General features: G+C 53.1%; 3 protein-coding genes across 3 annotated transcripts; all 3 read left to right on the top strand.

Annotated features, from left to right (window-relative positions):
- Positions 1 to 47: 47 nt before the first annotated feature.
- Positions 48 to 2,472, top strand: EI97DRAFT_450633 (uncharacterized protein; the record flags this gene model as incomplete). The annotated part of the gene is made up of 3 exons (XM_033800293.1): positions 48 to 195; positions 249 to 613; positions 661 to 2,472. 3 exons carry the CDS (start codon positions 48 to 50, stop codon positions 2,470 to 2,472), a joined length of 2,325 nt encoding a protein of 774 aa, XP_033653344.1.
- A 2,562-nt stretch (positions 2,473 to 5,034) lies between these two features.
- On the top strand, positions 5,035 to 7,499 carry EI97DRAFT_55702 (uncharacterized protein). Its single transcript, XM_033802912.1, has 4 exons — positions 5,035 to 5,415; positions 5,502 to 6,248; positions 6,325 to 6,787; positions 6,894 to 7,499. The coding sequence occupies exons 1-4, from the start codon at positions 5,270 to 5,272 to the stop codon at positions 7,404 to 7,406; spliced, it is 1,869 nt and encodes a 622-aa protein (XP_033653343.1). The 5' UTR covers positions 5,035 to 5,269; the 3' UTR covers positions 7,407 to 7,499.
- A 3,043-nt stretch (positions 7,500 to 10,542) lies between these two features.
- Positions 10,543 to 11,913, top strand: EI97DRAFT_458816 (uncharacterized protein; the record flags this gene model as incomplete). The annotated part of the gene is made up of 1 exon (XM_033800943.1): positions 10,543 to 11,913. The coding sequence occupies one exon, from the start codon at positions 10,543 to 10,545 to the stop codon at positions 11,911 to 11,913; it is 1,371 nt and encodes a 456-aa protein (XP_033653342.1).
- Positions 11,914 to 14,373: the final 2,460 nt, after the last annotated feature.

Below are 14,373 nucleotides of genomic sequence, written 5' to 3'. Positions count from 1 at the left end.
CTCGCCGCCCGTGTTGACCCACAACCTCGCAAAACGTCCGCACCGCAATGTCTACCGACGACCTATCCCCTCCCGGGAGCGGCTCGTATACGTCGGGAACGATGCACGTCGGCGATGGCACATGGGACTCACAGAGGAATGTGTTTCTGTTGCCGAATTTACAAGGCTACAATCTTGCGACGACACAATACAATGGTACGACGCTAGTGATGACTCGATTCGGAGAGTCCATATCTAACACATCCCAGGAATGGGAAATCGATTCAGAGGCCTCTCGGGCTACCGCTCAATGATCATGGGCCACGGTATTCTGGCGGGAATCACGTTCCTCTTGATTGTCCCAGCAGCCATTTTGTTGGCCCGCTTCTACCACAGAAATCCTCGAATGGCCCTGCGCTATCACATCTGGTTACAGATCTTGACTGTACTATTATCAACGGCGTTATTTGTCCTGGGCTTCCAAGCCGTCGGGTCTGAACGGTCCTTGTCGAATCCCCACCACGGTATCGGCGTCGCACTTTACACTCTTATTTTGACGCAGGCATTTGCTGGTTGCGTGATTCACAGGAGAGAGAAAGGCAAAGAGCGATTCAAGGTTCCTCTCAAGCTTATGGTATGCTCCCCTCCATGGCCACGGGTCCTGATGCTGACGTCCCTTAGCTCCATCAGTGGATGGGGAGAGCCATTGCCATGCTAGGCATCGTACAGGTAGCGCTCGGTTTGACGCTATATGGATCTTCGAAGATCCTTTTTATTCTCTATGCGGTCTGGTGTTTTGGACTACTCCTTGTCTACTTCATCCTCAGTTACAAGAACCAGCCTGAGATGGCCTTTGATGATAGGGGGACGTATATCACCGAACGTACCGAGAGCTCGCGAGGCCACAGGGGCCACGGCCTGGGCAAATTAGCAGCAGCAGGGGCAGCAGGTGCTGGACTCGCTGCCTTGGCGAGAAAACGTTCTCGAAGTCGTAGTGGCAGCCGCAGTCACGGCGGCAGGCATGGGGTTGTGAGATCCCGTCATAGTTCTCGCCTTTCGGACTCCTACGCGGCAGACGAGAAGTACACCGAGGATGGTCGCCAGCGCGGAACATGGAAGGATCGTCTCTTCGGAGCGGCCGCAGTAGGGGGTGGCATCTTCGCTTTGCGGTCCCTCTTCAATCGCAACAAGAAGCATGCCACGACAGAGTCCGGCAGCGAAGTGAGCTATTCCCGACCCATAGGCCCATCGGAAGTCACACAGACGGATCTCAGCAGGCTTGAGGAAGGAAGGGCCCCTACATCTCCTGGCAACGATAGGTGGCGCCGAGTGGAGGAGAGAGAGGCAGCGCAAGCGTCTGCCATGACGGGGAGTCCACTGCGGCACGGACATCGGCCTAGACGAAGCGGCGAGTCTATTGCTTCATTCGACAGCAGAACAAGCTTTGACGATGACCATGGAAGGCCGACGGAAGAATCCCACACGCTTCGAAACGGTATCGCTGCTCTTGGTTTAGCCGGGTATCTGAAGTATCAGTGGAACAAGAGAAGGAATAGGAAGGAGGACGCTCATGTCGAAGCCATGAGAAGGCAAGATATCGAGGAGGAACGCGCGGCTCGTGCGAACAGTCAACGGAGGAGGTATACTGGAGATGGAATAGGTCCACCGCGGAGGAACCGCCCTCCATCCACCATCATATCGGAGACCGACGTCACGGGTACGACACCAGCCATGTCGAGACCGCCTATCCCCCCACCTCCGAGTAATATCCCGCCGCCGCCAAAGCATAGTGCAGCTGCGGTTGCGACCTCAGGTCCATCCAATGCGGCTCCGTCGGGTGGAGTCCTGAGCGAGTCGGGCTCGGAAACGTACACGTCGCCAGGAGGAGGCCATCATCGTAGGCATCACCTGGCAGCACCTGGTGCGGGCGGCCCAGGGCGAGACAGCAGCCGGCATAGCGGAGAGGGCAGTGTTGCTTCTCCGCCCGTGTCTGTCAAGGTCAAGATGCACAACGATGGTCGGCATATCACCTTGCGCAGACTGAACGAGGAAGAGGCGGCGGCGGAGCGCGAGGCGAGGAGGGAGCGGCAACGGAGGAATCGAAACGGGAGTGTGAGTTCGCTGAGCAACGTTGACAATGACCGTTGGCGCCGAACAGAGGCATTGGAGGCACAGCAAGCGGTCGAGATGCAACAGTCGCAAGCACCAGCACCACCTCGGGCGCCTGCAACAGCACCGGTTCCAATGCCGGAGCCTGTTATACCTGGCCCACCACCAGGACCTCCACCGGTACCCGCTCAGCCGACGCCGCTACCTCCGCCTCCTCCGATTCCAGCGGGGGGAGGAAGTATATTGAGCAGTCCTCCTGGGACGCAGATTTATGGCACTGAGACGGACGTGAGCAACTACGATTCGAATCGAAGGCGACGCAGAGCGGAGAGGGCGCAGGCGAAACAGGCGCGGCAGAGCGGCAGTCGGGTAGAGTTCTCATGATGGAGAAAAGTGATGGCAGGACCGGTGGCCCGAGCATCAAATCTGGTTGAGAGGGGCTACGGCACGGTCTATGTTGAACCAGAATGTGGGGGTTTGGTAGCTTGGGCAAGGTGGCGGGTGCGGTGTAGTACTGTAGTATATGTACATAACGGACCTTCTTTGATGCCACCGTGATATAGTACAAGTAGTATGGAGACGTCGAGGAGGGGATGGAGTACGTAGTCTGATGGCGAACTGTTGCATGTGACACAGCATCCCATGATTGGTTGACTGGTAACACTATTGATAGAATGTCGTGCATATGAGTCTCGGATGGCTGCCCATGTGGGCTAGGCATGCATGCACGAACCGGGGTCTGCAGTAAGGGCCATGTCTTGTTGCGACTACACTCCATACTCAAAGAATATCCTTGAGGAGAAAAGGGCCGTCACAACACACCGGGGCTTGGGTAATCCACACTTGACTGGCACGCCGTTGCCATGGCTTAAGGCGCGGAATCCGGTATTGGCAACCGCTCAAACCCACAGCTAAAGGGCGGCATCATCTCGGCGGAGGCGGGGCGGAGGAGGGACGGTGGAGGGCAAGAAGCTGCATAACGGGCCTTTATGGACAGCTATAAGGGGGAAGACGTTCTCCCTGCGGTTGCTGCTGTCGCTTTCCGCTCAACCCCCTTTCTCAATTGATTTGAGAAAGGGGGGCTTTTTTTGGCCTTTTTTCATTTTTCATTTTGTTTTTTCTCTTTGGGCTTATATACAGGCGATGCAAATCACATCGTGGAAAGCCATGGCCTTTCTCCCCAACTGCCATCCATCTGCCTCAGGGTCCAATGGCTAGCTGTCACGTCGCTGGCTACTCGTCCCTCCTGGCCTGACCGGTCTGGTCTCCCCCAAGACGAAGCTGCAGTCCGCAACCCGAACCCGCTTCTCTGACCCTGTCCCCTCTCCCACCGACGCTCGAGTTCTCTCCTAGGCCCGCCGACACACAAGCACAACATCGCCGACCTGGTCGAGGGCATGAGGAGCCAATGGCAGTGCGCATGTCGACCGTCTTTGCACAACGCGCCGCGGTCAACAAAGAAGTGTCGCGCCTCGGCACTCCACTGCGACGCCCAATAATGACAAAGCCTGAGAAGCCGGTCGACAGAGGGGGCGACTCGACCATCCCACCATGACACTGGAGAGAGCCAGAAGATGATGGCTGTGCGTCCTTGCCGGCATGAAACCGTCGACGCCTCACCACAACTACGCGCATGCCTTTCCTCAGCATGGGATATGCAAGGAGGTGAGGTGCCGGTGCTTGGCGGCATGCTTCTTCACGGGTTCGATCAAGTCAGACGGACGGCTAGGAAGGATGGATTCGATGATTCATCCATCTCATCCTTTTCCATCATCGTCATAAGCCTTTCGCTGGTTCCTGATTGGTGGCAACTGGATCAGCTGCAAGAGGGCAGGAAAGAGGGGAAGAGGGAAAAGAGGGGGAAGGAAGCCTTCGCAAGCTGGGTGCGCTGGCTTCGCATCTGATGACTGACTGAAATAATCCAAACGTCTTGCCCCCGCTTTCGCGGCAACCCCCGACTGATCGGTACCCACCAGTCCCCACCAGTCCACCAGTCCCCGCAAGTCCCTGCGCCTGCGGCTGCGGCTGAGGCGGCGCTGGAAGGGGGCAAGTAACATCGTAGTATGGGTGGGCATGTGTCTGGGATCCCGTTTTGAGCATCTCCCTTTGTGGGTTTGTCTAGCAACAAGCAGCCACCAAATATTTTCTACCCGTCTCTCTTCTCCTCGCACACGTTGACTACCTAGGTACCTGTCAAATAATCCGACCTCGACAGACTCTGTAATGCCTCGCGCATGTTGAAAGAAACGTCGGAGCTGGCTCGAACAAGAAGCGCTGTTGGTGAGCTTGGCATCGACGAAGGGGTCCTATCAAGGCTACTGTGTACTGTTCTCCGTTTACTGTTACTATTACTGCTACTGTGGGTACTGGTTCCCCCTAACTAGACGCCTACTAGCCCTAGATACAGTACCGTCCGATGGTCTAGTTTCCAGACGACGCGAGCCAATCACGCCCTTCTTCACGGAGGTTCATGGAGGGAAAAAAGTGGGCCGGCGCACGCAGGCAGGTGAAAGGTGATGAGGCCTCCGTAAGTTGTTCCTTTTCCCCCCCATGGCAAGGTGCCATCCGACTACCTATACTACGCACTACCTATACCATCGACACATGTCTACATGCACCTATACCTGCCCATCTAATACCCATCTAGCTCTCTAACCGTACCTTCACGGCATCTACGTATATAACCACGTACCTACTTCCACTTTTGCGGGGGATCGGAGAGGCCTTCCGTCATCATTTTGGCCGTCGCGCCTGCCAGGATCGATCGAACCCTATCGCATCGCAACCCATTGTAACCCTCTGCCGTCACTCCGTGTTCGGTGCCCTCCATGACTCCCCTCCCGACACAATTCAGCCCGTCGTGTCATAGCAGGCCCTCTCTACCCAAGCTCTGAGATGTCCGCACCACAAGTCACGCCTTCATGTACTCTCCTCTATTTGTCGGCTCTCTCCCCTTTCTCCCATCTCCACCATCTCCACCATCTCCAGCATCGCCAACATCTCCAACATCGCCAGCATCTCAAACACCTCTCCTTTCTCGCTCATCACTCCCATCCCTCCCATCTCTTCCCCATCGCGCCGTCTGCGGCCCTCCCTTCCCACAAGTGTAGCTTCATTTGGACCCCTTTTCGGTCCGCTCCCACTGCTCCAAAGTCACTCTCTCCGCCTCAACTTTGGTGCCATGCCCTCCACCATGGGCACCGCTGGCACCGCTGGCATCCATGGTTCCAATGGTTCCAATGGCAGAAAGCGCAACCACAGAATGCCAGCCATCCCACCCAACCCAACCATCCCACAATCCGCAGGTCCTAAGAGAGCCTGCGACAGGTATGTGTTTCCCGTGGCTCCTGTCTTTGCCCGCCCGCCCGCCTGCCTACCATGTAGAAAACATACTCACACCTACATCCGCGTAGCTGCCACAAGCGCAAGATCAAATGCGTAACCCAAGGCACAAAACCTCCATGCAAGAATTGCGTCAGCGCCAAACTCCAATGCACCTATCTCTCCGTCCCGCTGAAGAAAGGCCCAAAGGGCACTCATGCCAAGGTCCTCAACACGATACGGGAAGAGCAGGCCCGGCCCAACGTCCTCCCCCCTCTCTCCGTCGACGAACATGGCCGTCCCGCTCGGAGCCCTCGAGTCTTGCCGCGAGCTATGATGGACAGCTGCCTGGCCTTCCTGGACAACGTCCACTATCTCTACCCCTTTGTGCCCATGCACGACATCCGGAGTCTATCCCAAACGGTCGACACCTCCCTTGACGCCTACTGCACAATCACGGCCCTGTGCGCCAATCTCTTGATTCAGGCACGCATGCCGCTCGATCCGAATCTGATTGAGAGGCAGGAATACAGGGCCGCAACCTCGCTGGAGTACGGCGAGTTGCTGCTAGAAGAATCCATGCGGATTCGTCGAGGCCTCGATGACTGCCTAGTAAAACCGAGCTACTCGACCATCCTCACTTCCTGGCTCTACTATGGCTGTCACTACGGACTCAACAAAGAGTCTGACGCTTGGAAAGTGCTTCAGGAGGCCATTACCCAGGCATACCTGCTGGGCTTTCAAAAAGACGACACCTTCGAGGCTCCCATGCCGCCCGGCTGGATGTCGCGCGTTGTCCCACAGCGCACATTCTTCTGGTCGTTGTTTATGCAAGAAAGGTAGGCCTTCCGCATCCATCCTCCACCATGAAACACGCCCCTTTTCACCTCGTGCATTTGCTCACCTGGAAAATAGAGCTCACGGTCTCCGCAGACGTTTTCCCATACGTCTGGCTCCCTCCATGCTTCCGCCGGCCTTGGATAACTGGATTGACTTGAACGGGCCCGAGCGACGGGCGCAGCTTGTCCTCCTCGAGCTGCACCAACCTTTCCAACCCTTCGATGAGCACTTGGTCAACTGGTGTAATAATGGCAAGACCCCCGAGCGCGAGACCATCGTGGCTATGCAGCAGAGGCTCGCCGGGACGATTCTGTCCGAGCACCCGATGTGTCCCGAGCCCATGACAGCCAATCTGAGGATCACCCAGCTTTGGCTACACATCATGCTCTGGCGGTTGTGTCACGAGCGTGGATTGGTGCCGAGCGTGACCGAGGAACCCTGCCTGCAGTTCCAGTATCCGATCGACGTTTCAAGCAGGGTCTTCTCGGTAGTTAACCACGTTTCACCACGTTCTCTGAAGCTGCTTGGTGCCGAGCTGGTAAGCACAACGCCGCCCTTCTTTCATTGACGCGCCCGTCTTTTCCTCGAAGGGAGACATTCGCAAAACAAGCACTTGCATAGCATCATTGCTAACCTACGGACAGGTGGCGAAGTTATTCGACATTGCCTGCTGTGTAATAAAGGTCATAGCCGGCCACCCAGCCTACCGGGAACATGTCCACGACGTCGCCGACTTCTGCCAGCTCCTCAGCAATCTTCAGGAGGGCAATGCAGTATACCACAGGCGCCTCCAAGCCAAGATCGACGACCACTGGCCCGGCCTCATCCAGCACCCACATCAACCCGAAGTAACCCATACCATGCACAACGGCGTCATCCAAGTCCCCGGTTTCCCCAGCCAAGCCATCGTCCCCTCCAACGGTGCTCAGGGGTTCTACGATCCATACCCAACTGCCACGTCCTCGTACAGCCTCCCAGAGCTACACCAGCATATGGGTATCACGGCTGTGCCCCAGCAGTTCTCCTCCGCCGAGAGTGCCCACCAGGCATTCGTCGGAGTGCAGCCGACCATGTACAGCCCGTCGTCGGCCTTCCGCGTAGCCGTAACCGAGGCCGGTATGCCTGGTGGCGGGTATGGCCATTCGTCATGGATGTAATAGGGACTCAATTTACTGCTCCTTTTCACATCCGACTGAACAGACAGGGGGTCGCAGGGGTATATCTGACGCTGTGATTGGCGTGACAGCGCCTTCGTCCAGGTATAATGAGCCTTAAAGCCCCGTGCTCTAGTGCCTTAAACTAGACTGTGGCCAATTGAAATGGTTGAATTAGGTGATCTAACTCAGAGCAGCAGTACAAGGGGATGTTCAGTCGGATGTGAGAGGGCGCAGTAGGGACTCAATTTAGAATCTGGACGAGAGGAAGGCAAAGGAAAAAGAAAAAGGAAAAGAAAAAGAAGAAAAAAAAGAAAAGAAAAAAAGAAAAGAAGAAAAGAAAAGAAAAAAAGAAAAGAAAAAAATAAAAGAAAAAAAGAAAAGAAAAAAAATAAAAGAAAAAAAAAGCCTCTTAAAAAAAGCCTCTTGGGTAGACTGGCATTATAGCCAGGGTTGGATTTCTGAGACTCCTTCCTAAATGGTGGAAGTTGAGCAGCGGACATGACGCTTCACTCATGTGTAATAGTACTCTTTTTACAATCAATTGCCATCTCCACTCGAACCATTGATATCCAATACCTATTGCATAAGTGCTAGGTTACGTACAGATTGAAGTACCGCAACGTTTGACCTTGGTTCCAGGTCTTCCCAAATTCCCCTACTGCCTTCATGTAGAATTTGATCCCTACCAGCATTTATGCGCTGCTTCCTTTGACTCCCGTACCCCGATGCATGTACCCGAAAGACAAAACTACCCAACTTAGTACCTGGCTTCGGCGGCGGAGTGGTACCCATGCAGGTGGACGCACAGTACCTCGTACTCTTAGCTTCCCCCCCGCCTTGCTTCCCTATCAGTATCACCGCTACCTCTATCATCACCACCACCACCAGCAGTAGCCTGACTCCCATCTCCCACCGCTCCCGCCTCCGACGGAGCAGCATTCAAAGCACTCTCACGCATGCTCTGCCGCCGTTCCCCAGCTCGGGAGACGGAGACGTAGTTCCCGTCGCCCCCCAGCTGGTCGTCGTCGTCGTCGTTGTCGTACTCGCCGTCGCGCCATCCGCTGTGGGTGTCGCTGTGGCTGCAGTGGCTCGCGAGGATGTGCTCGAAGAAGGTGTCGCTTTTGCGGGGGGGCATGGTGATGAGTGGATTTTGGTGGTGGGATGCGCGAAGGGCAACGGGAGGAAGGATGGAATGGTTGTGATGGCTTGATGGGCTCGGGGGAGAGATGGCAACCAAAGGTAGCTGGGTCGTTGATTTAATTATGTTGTTGGGATTTTTGTATTCAGTTTCTCGCAGGAACTGGGACTCGGTTATAGTTAGTACTTGTAGAGGCGGGTGATGCTTGGTGGAGGAGGAGGAGGAGGGCGGGATGATGTCATTGCCTCTCTAGGTTATGGTGGAAGGATGCGGGAATCTCGGGATGAAAGAGGTCGGTGGGTGCTGGATAATGGATTGTTAGTATTCTCGTTTTAGATATATCTTATTTCGATAGCTGTCTCCTACTCCTGCTTATTGCAGTAGATAGGAGGGTTGGGGATATTTGTTTAAAGACATTCCAACCACCGTGCCGGAAAATCGTTTAGCCTGCATGAGTGAGTACTGCGACCAGTTCCTGTCAAGAATGCATCCCTCGGTTGGGCTACGGTGGACTATTAACAGGTATCCGGCCAAAATTCAAACGGAAACAACGAAGCCCTACCTCTTCTTGTACTGCGTACATACACTGCGTACTTACACTGCGTACTTACACTGCGTACTTATACTGCGTACTTGTTCTGCGTACTCGATGCGTATATACACTGCGTACTTGCTGCGTACATATACTGTACATTGTATACGTGTTGCGTGCATACACTGCGTACTTGCACTCTATATGTACGCTCTGTACGTATGCTACAGATTCTGCGGAGCTTTATAGTTGCACCTTTGGGCGGTTTGAATTTTGGCCGGATACCTGCTAATAGTCCACCGTATTAGGCATTGTGCACACTCAGCGTCTCCGATGCAGTTTGCCTTTTCTCGAGCTGGTGCACGGGCTGCTGGGACATGGTTCCTGACGTTGCAATTTGATTTCTGCGGCCAGAAACAGGGAAAATCACTTTGTGGAACTGGGTGTGGGTGGGAGCAGAGGAACTACTCGCAACTCTAAGCTAATCGGCACAGTACGCTTAGTAAAAACTGCAGAAGCTAGAGAATAGGGGATTGGATCGAAAAGGTTGACGCTGGCACTCTGATGTTGATGATCGCCTACGTCAGGTGTCTAGGATAGGGCGATCTATAGCTACTGTGGTATGACCGAGGCGCGAGGGTTTGTGCGCTTAGTTTGCTACTCTTAGTAGTGCCCCTGCACACATTTCTCCTGGGCGTATCTATACGGCTTAGCGTAGGCAGCTTCGCGTAGCGAGTACACCTGTCTTACACAGTATGCTACTGCGGAAGATTTTGGTTGAATAGAAACCGTTGTCCTGTTGCATACTGTTTGCATATGCACCCCACTGTTAGGGCGATGGAACGGCCGCGTCAGTAGGGTTACATTACCTTCAACGTGCACATGTCATACAGGTCCAAGGATCGGCACTAGCAAAGATTTAGGAAAGCTAACTAAGGCGCGCACCGCTCTAATTTTTATAGAGGCACCAATAAGGCCGAGTGCCAAAGTCTCGGGCTCTGCGAAGTAGGAATACATAGTATAGCGGCGCGAACTTGGGCGATCGATCGCTCCTTCACTCGCGTCCGCAGATCAGAAGTTCTCATGTCGAACACACATCGCGAACATGATTGTAATTGCGTGATGTAGAACCCGCTTGGCATATACAGTCTTAAGCGTCTTATTCCTGTTCTCTCCCCCCCCCCCCCCCCCCCTTCTCCTCAAATTGCCTAACCCGAGATCGCATCTATCAAATCCCCGGGACGCACAAGTGGCACCTGCAAATCACCCTAACAGCGTGAAATTTTGCTTGTTGTGTCCACCGTCAGTCCTATCATCTGGTGCGCGTCCACCTCTTCTCTGCGCTTTCTATCCATTATCTTGACAACCAAGACTAGGCCACTGGCTTCGACTCGCGGCAGAGTAAGTTTATATGTTGCTGTCTCACAGGCTTGGACCTAACAACTGCAATCAGGGAACCACACACAATGCCTCACATCCTCGCGCTAAGTCCGGAGCTCTTGCACCAGATCTGCGCACATCTCGATCGCCCTGCTCTCCACAGCCTCACGTTAACGTGCCGCAAACTTCAACTATGCGCCGAAATCACCCTTTACCGCGAAATGACCGTTACCGTTGTCCAGGCAGTGCGCATGTTCCAACTCTTCGACAAATTCCCTAAGCTGGCCGACCGGGTGGAGTCACTTACCATTACCGAAGGACCGTATGACTACGCTATGGCGCCAGGTTGGGACGATAAGAGGAAACCCTGCAAACTGTTTCCCGAGTGGGATCATCAACGTCTTTCCCCTGTCATAAAGAATATGCTCAATGAGGCCTGGAATTACGATAATTATAGTGACAAACTCTTGGATACCAGGTATCGCATATCGCACGAACTGATTGCCGAACTGCTACCTAGATTGACCACAAAGGTGTCTCGGTTAACAATGTCGCTGAATCCAAGAGCCGGCACCTGCGCGTTCAAGAGACGGGGAACCTTCCCCAGCCAATATCCTCCGCTCTGGTTCCCGGTCCTTGACCAACTCCACACATTAGAGATGGAGTTTTCACATTTGACGTGGGAGTTCGCAGGGCTAGCCATTGTACTGAGAACGAAGACCCTTAAGACTTTGACGTTGAACGTTCCCTATCTATATGACTCCACGATCCCAAGGCATAAACTGGTCAAGGATTTTCGCGAGGTGAGAGAAGGTTGTGCTGTTGAAGAGCTCAATCTCAAGTGGCTCGAGTGTGAGTCGGTGCCTGTAAATGATGGCCCCGACTGCATGGTTGCCATAATCTCTCCGGTGTGTCGACGGCTGAAGCGCTTCACACTGCAAAGGCAGTGCGACGAGGGGGTTTACGCTCGCAGCTTGCACATAACCTCCAGGTTGAGAAAGAACTGCCCCGACCTCGAAGCCATCGAGTTATGGAATTGGGACGAGAGCGGATTCTCCGTAGACCTTGGTTGGTTCGATGATTTCGCGCGGTTGAAGCGAGTCGTTGTGCCCGCCTGGGCTTTGCATGAGGAGACGCTCTGGGAAATCGGCGAGGGAGAGAAGGAGACAGTGGACTTTAGGGGCGACTGGCTGGAGCTGGTGCGAGCGGAAGACGGCTTCCAATTTTCTCGGTACATGGCGCAGGGCTCGCGGGACCACGGTGCTATTGTTGAGGACGACACAGAGCCATCCTACAGTGTCATTCCTGAGATGAAGATTTGCGCGGCGTGCATCTGTATGTGCTGCTTCTTGATTCTTCTTGAGCTGTTGAGCTCGGGAATTGAGAATCGGGTTCAAGAAGTTAGGCTTACCATAGGGTGGGCATCAGCACTGCAGCAGTCGGTTACACTACCTTGATTGCGGCCTTGCTTCTCCAAGGTCCTTTGCTTATTGAAGTAGACAATAACACTCCGAGAAACACTACCTCTCTTGTATTGTCAATAACTTGCTCAACGAGTTTGATACCTATGTAGATGGCTGCATCTTCCAGCCTGATAAGTAACGGGACGCGACTTTGATCCTACCGCGTGATAGTTTATAATTAGACACTACGGTTCTCCGTGCGAACAGCAAAACACATATAGCGAAAAGTTTCCCTTGGTTGGAACCTATCTGAGCGGCCGGATCATCCCCACAGATTAGAGGCCTAATATTCCGGAAGCGCTTCAACATCGCACTGAAAAGTTTGTCTTCCATGGGCTCTGGCGCCGCTGTTTGGGCTGTGTCTCATACGACTTGCTCAGAAACCGCATTCGTCGCTTTCTCTCATGCATTCTCCAAGACAAAGCAACCTTGAGGCAAGGCACCTCCCTACATTTTGCACTTTCAAACAGCAACTGAAAACGACGTTGCGTTCACTTTGCGCGCACACTGCGGAAACAGAACCATTCATTGTTCACACTATGCCTCTTCGTCTGCCGAGACAAGAAAAACCCAAATCATTATAGTGAAGAAAGGTCCAGTCGATGAACTATAACCTCAGCTTTGATGATGTGCACAATGATATCGTACAGTTGATGCATCCTCTCAGTTTAACCATGCCTAGTCATCTCCTCTTAACGGCAAGCGTTCCCATCTATTTCGTCTTCGATTGCGGCTGCGATTTCGACTGCTGCGAACCGCCGCTCGGGCGATTCATACCCAAACTCTCACCCCTGGCGTTGATGTCCAGTCGAGTCTGTTCCCCCATTGCGCGTAGTTGGTCTTCGGTGAATTCGTATTGTCCGAAGTGCTCGCCCCAATGCGTCCGCTCCTCTCCTTCGCCGGCTGTCTCTGTAGGCATGGGCTCGGTGCCAAGGGGGTTGTCGGAGCCTTTGTTCATGTTGCTTTCTGAGCTCATGGTGGGAGATGTGCAAAATACGATCAGGTAGATCTGTGGGCTTTGGTGACTGTGTGAGATGGTACGATTGTGAGTGATTCGTTAGCAAATGCAAACAATGACGAAGACTCCTTATGTATAGGTGTTGGACCCCGCACAAGGACTATCAGGAGACATGACGTTCAAACGAGAGTGAGGAGTAGCTGTGTATGTCATGACCCCTCACTCATGCTCCGCAACTGGTTAGTGGCGCATGATGTCACACATACAACACATGCGCGTGTTCTACCAGTAGAAATCCTAAACCAGTTCTGATCGAATAAGCCGATGAATTAAGCTCATACTATGGTTGCTGCCATATGTTTTGTAAAATGTGGGTCTCGTGGCTGTGCTCATGCACCAATCAGAGCGCAGGCGTAAAGAAAATTGACCAACCAGCAGTCACCCGTCTGCTGATGTGTGTTACGGGCATTTACAAAATATATGGCAGCAACCACAGTAGCCTTGATGTATCGCTGGCACGAGTACCACGTCTACTGCTTAAACACAGAACCCACAGTAAATCATTGTAAGTTTAGGGTCTACAAGTATGATGAAGGTTGCTAGGGTTCTCAATTCGTGTAAGCCTAACTGCAGCCTGGATGATTTCGAGGGGACCAATCAGTCCGCACAGCCGTGACTTGGGACAGTATAGTTTTACACCATTATTCCTCTTTTATGCGGGCAAGTGACGTGTTGAGACAGCTGATTTTACTTATTCAAGGTTTACTTCAGCGCCTTTGCGCGCCGGGGTAAACATCTAGTTAAACCTGGAAAGTATTGACGCTCCTGTCAAGAAAGTTGTTGGCTTACGCTTTTAACAATACTCTTGTCTCCCTTAGGCGCTTGATCTTAGTCTTACTATCTCTGTAGCCGAAGCCGTTGAGAGGTCAATTGCAATCGCTCCCAGGTTCTGGTTACCCTCATATTGTACTTGTCTTGACCTTTCTAACCGGCTCTGCCATACTGCATCACCTCGCGAAGCCTGCGGCCGTCTTTATGCAAACTAAGAGACATATAAAGTGAATAGATCCTGACATCTTACTTCTCCGTTCTACCTGCTCCTCCGCCGCGGGAACTGAGTAACCCTAATATAAATCGAGTTAGAGAACCTTCTTCGGACTTTAGAATGAATTGTTCGATAGGCTGTCCTTTGCCTTGTTGCTGGCGTCGTAAGAGCTCATAGCAGAGTTTACTGTTACATCTCATCCCTCTCGACATACTGTAGATGCATACAAAGTACTTTCCAAGTACCAGATTTGACGTTGCATTATCATTGACGTATCTAACGCAATGCGAATATGAATTGGCCTTAGATACGGAGCACGCATTATGTAGATCTAGGACGGGCTAAAAAAAGACAAGAACGCCGCATTGATTATAGACAAGTCTTATTATCGAAATAATAGTAGCAGCGAGTCCCCTAAAATGCCCTGCGATACAAGATTATTACTCCGTGA

The sequence above is a fragment of the Westerdykella ornata genome, assembly GCF_010094085.1.
Source record: "Westerdykella ornata strain CBS 379.55 unplaced genomic scaffold EI97scaffold_12, whole genome shotgun sequence".
NCBI lineage: Eukaryota > Fungi > Ascomycota > Dothideomycetes > Pleosporales > Sporormiaceae > Westerdykella > Westerdykella ornata.
Note: the sequence above shows the minus strand (reverse complement) of the source record. Positions and strands in the feature narration are given on the sequence as shown.

Excerpts from the sequence above, each read along its gene's own strand:
- EI97DRAFT_55702 (XM_033802912.1), top strand. The coding sequence starts at position 5,270 with ATGCCCTCCACCATGGGCACCGCTGGCACCGCTGGCATCCATGGTTCC. Across the intron at positions 5,416-5,501 it reads CCTAAGAGAGCCTGCGACAG|CTGCCACAAGCGCAAGATCA; the intron begins GTATGTGTTTCC and ends ACATCCGCGTAG. Across the intron at positions 6,788-6,893 it reads AGCTGCTTGGTGCCGAGCTG|GTGGCGAAGTTATTCGACAT; the intron begins GTAAGCACAACG and ends ACCTACGGACAG.